This window comes from Salvelinus sp. IW2-2015, unplaced genomic scaffold (genome assembly GCF_002910315.2).
Source record: "Salvelinus sp. IW2-2015 unplaced genomic scaffold, ASM291031v2 Un_scaffold5282, whole genome shotgun sequence".
Lineage (NCBI taxonomy): Eukaryota > Metazoa > Chordata > Actinopteri > Salmoniformes > Salmonidae > Salvelinus > Salvelinus sp. IW2-2015.
In genome coordinates this window covers 451-5,713 of record NW_019946547.1, presented here as the reverse complement: position 1 = coordinate 5,713, position 5,263 = coordinate 451, and the positions used below count along the sequence as shown (strand labels likewise).

The following is a 5,263-nucleotide window of genomic DNA, read 5'->3' as shown; positions in this document are numbered from 1 at the left end:
GTTGAAGACACATACATAACACAAGCATACATATTTACACACACACACACACACACACCACACACACACACACACACACACACACACACACACACACACACACAACACACACACACACACACACACACAACCACACACACACAATCTCTCTCCATATGTCTGTGCATGCCTGCGTTGCTGGAACGTGCCGCACACCCACCACGCTGATATTGAAGGCGTAGAGCAGATCAAAGGGCAGGGCGGCGATCAGGTCAACAAACAGCCAGGAGGTGGCGTAGTGTACAAAGATAGAGCGGGCTTCATAAACCACCTGACCCGTCGTACTCACATAGGTGGTGCGGAAGTTCAGTGCAATGTCTGTCACAGAAAACACATGGTGAGATAGAATGGGACAAAGGGGACATTTGATTGGACCAGCCAACACATAGAACACCAATAAAAMCACAACAGAGGACACACAGACAGYAGTTAAAACGGATCGCTCCTCKGTGGGATCATTCAATCATCATTCAACCCAGCAAGCAACATTTGGCATGGGACGTCATAATGACGTTGTTCCTGGTCATAAACCGGTTGTAGAGATGTCAGATTACAACCAGGTWAAKACATTTATTTTCATGTCAACATCAATGTGTCTGGGAAAGACGTAGAATTTTGGCTGTTATCTTGTCAGATAAATGAGATTATAACCATTAGAAAACCAGTGGAGGCTGCTGAGGGGAGGACGGCTCATAATAAAGGCTGGAACGGAGTCAATGGAACGGTATCAAACAAATCAAAGACGTGGTTTCCATGGTTTCCATGTGGTTGATACCATTCCATTGACTCCATTCCAGCCATTATTATGAGCWGTCCTCCCCTCAGCAGCCTCCACTGTTGAAAACATAATTTACTGTTTTTTAAAGGGACTAGGGTTGGAAAATTCTGGTAATTCCCAAAATTCACAGCTTTCCATAAATCCCGGCTGGAAGATTCCTGKACACGGAAAGGAATAAGCAGGAAATCTGGAATCCTTCAACCAGGACTTCTGGAAGATCTGGGCTTTTGGGGAAAGTTTGCTGAATTTTGCAACCCTCAACGGGACATCAAAAAGAACGTAAACAATCAGTATACAACTTAACCATAACGTGACATTGCAACCAGCTGTGCCTGCTGGGTAACAGAGGAAGCCTTTTGGTATTTATCTTAGTTATTATAACCATAATCCCTCACAGTAAACAGTCTGTAAACAAGAGGTGGAAATGTAATCAGTCTGTTTAATAAAATACAGAAGTGCTCATTGATCTCCTCAAACGATTGGCTGGATGTTAATTAGATGAGGAAGTGCCTTGGATGTTAATGGGATGTGAATTAATATTGGCTGTTATGATGATCGCGAAGTGAATGATGCAATTGTTTATTAAATCAATGGGTGTGTGAGCGACTGAGGGGTTGAACCCATGTCTCCAGGGCCACAAGACTGTGTTAGCCTGCCCAGAATGTTACCCCGGGTGTAATCTGAATGTTAAAGCCTAGGCATTATCTCTGGGAGCGAACGGGAGTCTTCAGCTTAATCATCGCTCCGTTACAGGTGTGGTAGCATTCTGGGGTGTGGGAGGGGTAACATTCTGGGGTGGGGGGGGTAACATTCTGGGGTGTGGATGGGGTAACATTCTGGGGTGTGGGAGGGGTAACATTCTGGGGTGTGGGATGGGGTAAACTTCTGGGTGTGGGGCGGTAACATTCTGGGATGTGGAGTGGGGTACATTTTCTGGGGTGTGGGATGGGGTAACATTCTGGGTGTGGTCGAGGGTAACATCTGGGGTGTGGTGGGGTACATTCTGGGGATGGTGAGGGGTAACTTCTGGGCATGTGGGTGGGGTAAACATTCTGGGTGTGGGAGGTAAATGGGGTGTGGAGGAACATTCTGGGGGTGGAGGGGTAACATTCTGGGGTGTGGGAGGGGTAACCATTCTGGGTTGGGAAGGGGGTAACATTCTGGGGTGTGGGTGGGGTACATTCTGGGGTGTGGAGGTAACATGGGTGTGGAGGAACATTGCTGGGGTGTGGGAGGGGTAACATTCTGGGGTGTGGGAGCGGTAACATTCTGGGGTGTGGTGGGGTTAACATTCTGGGGGGTGGACATTTGGGGTGTGGTTGGGCGCGGTAACATTTGTCGGGCGTAGGGTGTGGAGTACTCGGGTTGGTAACTCTGGGGTGGTGGAACATTTCTGGGTGGTGGGGCTGGCATTCTTCTAAACAGAATCTGTGCGGGGTAGGTATACATTCTGGGGGGTGTTGGAGTAGAGACACGGGCTAACATTTCGTTAGGTGTGGTGGGAATCGGGTGGAGGGTGAGCATTTGTTGTATTTAACAGACTGAACTTCAGGCCTTGTGTCGATGGTATGGAGGGAGGTTATACATTCGGTACCAGAGGCTCGTTAGGTTGGAGAGGGAGAGAATAGTTGGGGAGGTGCGAAAGTCAGTTAGTATAGACTGTGTTGATGTGTTCTGGGTTCAAATCGCTTGCCAAGCACATCTAGATCTCTCAAGAAGCTGGTGAGCTCTGAACTTGGTAAGGTGATTGGGCGGCCTATTCCTCGGGTAACATTCTGGGTTGGGGTATCGGGGTTGGCTGGCGAGTAAATCGCGTGTTGGCATATTCTGGGGTGTGTGGGGTAAACATTCCTGGGGTGTGGGGAGGGGGATTTAAACATTCTGGGGTTGTGGAGGAGAGTTAAATCCTCTGGGGTGTGGATGGGGTAACATTCTGGGTGTGGAGGGTAACATTCTGGGGTGTGGAAGGGGGTACACTGTGGGTATGGTAACATTTGAGTTGTGCGGGGCAGGATTGGTAACATTCTGAGGGTGTGGCTAGTCGGCGTTAAACTGATAGGACATTTCGGGTACTTGGAGGGTAACATTTGTGTGGTAGGGGTAACCATTCTGGTGTTGCGCAACGGTCGTGGGAGGCGGTGCGCTTGGGGGTGATGGAGCTCATTATGGGTACAATTGGTGGGGTGAGAGGTGGGGTATTGGTGTGGAGGTTAGTGATGAGTGTGGTTATCATGAGAACAGAATCTGCCACCAAACGATGATCGCTGTAACTGGCGGGGTTGCGAGCCCCTGCGGTGCCTCACCCAGCCCCTCGTCCCGCCCCTCCACCAACGGTAGGAAGAAACGTCTATTAGGGCACGGTGATGGCCACATAGAAATAGTGGCGCAGGAGGATTCAGCCATATCCCAGCCCGCCTTGAAAGCCCAGTAGTACCTGTCTGCAGGATGAAGCGAGACTTTGGGGTGCAGCCACCTTGTACTCAGGGATGGGGTTGGGGTCGCCCAAACATCACTCTGGAGAGAAAAATATGACGACCATCATAACAACACGAAGTGTACACAAGACATTATAAGGCTAAGGTAAATAAAAAATGATTACAGAGTAAATAAAGTTCCAATGTGTGGATCTTGAGACAGATACAGGCAGACAGAACGGTCTAATATTGCGATGGAAGGCCTCGATGGAAGAAGACGGCCAGAACAATAAAGAAAGCCGTATATGGATGGCGCACGGGATTGGGAGAAGACGGCCAAGAACAGAAAGAACGTTAGTATGGATTGGAGAGGATCGTGAGATTAGACTGCCCCAAACAAAAAGAACGGGTATAGGATTTGGAAGGATCTGCGAGAAGATCTATGTTATGACAGAAACACGCCGAAGAATCCCGAAAGAAGAAATACCGCGTTCCCATGATGGCAAATGGAAGGATCTTGAGAAGAACGGCCAAGAAAACGAGTAAGAAGAAACCGATGTAGATAGAGATGGACTGATCTGAGAGAAGACGCGCCATGAACAGAAAGATACCCACGGTGGTGATAGGAGGGAAAGGATTCTTGGTAGAAGACGGCCAAGAATCAAGTAACCAGATCGGAAAATACCCCAATGGAAAAGAGCCCCTATATGACCTCTGCTCCACAACGGAACGTAAGGGATGGGCCTATGTAATTAAGTAAGTCCATGACTGATAAAGGGTTTATCCTTACGAAACAAGACTGATCCAGAGCCATTGATGCTGTCCGTTTAGTCACAACATACGGCCAGATAACTGACCCAGAGGAGTTTAGCTGTAGCAGCACAAACAGATCATTGAACCATGGCTAGAACCAAAGGTTATTATTGATCCATTCAAACTCTCTTTCTGAGATCCCCAAGACTGTGAGTAAGCTCCCGCCGCGGTCATCCCCTTCTTCAAAAGGGGGTGACAACTCTAGCCTAAACTGCTTACAGAACCTATATCTATCTACCGCTTGCCTTTCTAAGGCTTCGAAAGCCAGTTAACAAACAGATTTACCGACTCCATTGAAACTCCACTAGTTACCTTCTCGCTTGCAATCTGGTTTTCAGAGCTGGTCATGAGGAGTGCACCTCAGCCACGCTACATGGTCTAAATGACATTCATACCGCCATCGTAAGAGACAGTATTATGTTGCCCAAAAGCCTTTTTTCATTCGACACCTGGCCAACGGGCTTTCGAACTCTGTCAATACACCACATTCTTATTGCCAGCAGATGCGCTATGCTTGGTTTGCATCACGAACTGATGTGCCTGTCGCCTGGTTTACCAACTACTTCTCTTGATAGAGTTCAGGTTGTCAATCGAGGCCTGATGTCCAGACCTCTTGGCAGTCTCTATGGGGTGCCACAGGGTTCAATTCTCGGGCCGACTCTCCTCTCTGTATACATCAATGATGTCGCGTCTTGCTGCTGGTGATTCTCTGATCCACCTCTATCGCAGACGACACGCCCCCCATTCATGTATACTTCTGGCCCTCTTTGGACACTGTTGTTTTACTAACATCCAGACAACGCTTCAATGGCCATACAACTTCCTTCCGTGTGGCCTCTTAACTGCTCTTAAATGACAAGTAAAACTAAATGCATGCCTATTCAACGAATCATCTGCCCCGCACCTGCCGCCCGTCCGCATCACTACTCTGGACGGTTCTGACTTAGAACTACTGTGAGCACCATGCTCAGCAATATTCTAGGTTGTACGTGGTTTCTCAGATACATGCATTAATATGCTCGGATGCGCGGTTAATCGAGAATGCTGCTTCAATCAACTTAAGCATCCTATCATCATCGCATACACCTACCCCTGAAATAAATCGGGGACTCATTGCGCAATCGCATCCTTCATTCTCATCGGCAAACTCACCACTGTGTACTGGACAGATCCTCCATCTGAACTTCGGCGTTGTCATCTATAAAATTAGCCTCCAACA

At 48.2% G+C, this 5,263-nt stretch overlaps 1 protein-coding gene across 1 annotated transcript in view; it reads right to left on the bottom strand.

Annotated features, from left to right (window-relative positions):
* Positions 1-2,061, bottom strand: part of LOC112078125 (voltage-gated inwardly rectifying potassium channel KCNH3-like) — a 22,885-nt gene extending 20,824 nt beyond the window's left edge. The window contains exons 1-2 of the mRNA XM_024144448.2: positions 1,569-2,061; positions 200-357 (exon numbers count right to left, since the gene is read on the bottom strand). Coding sequence (XP_024000216.2) covers positions 200-357; positions 1,569-2,061 — 651 coding nt within the window. The remainder of the gene's footprint in view (positions 1-199; positions 358-1,568) is intronic.
* Positions 2,062-5,263: the final 3,202 nt, after the last annotated feature.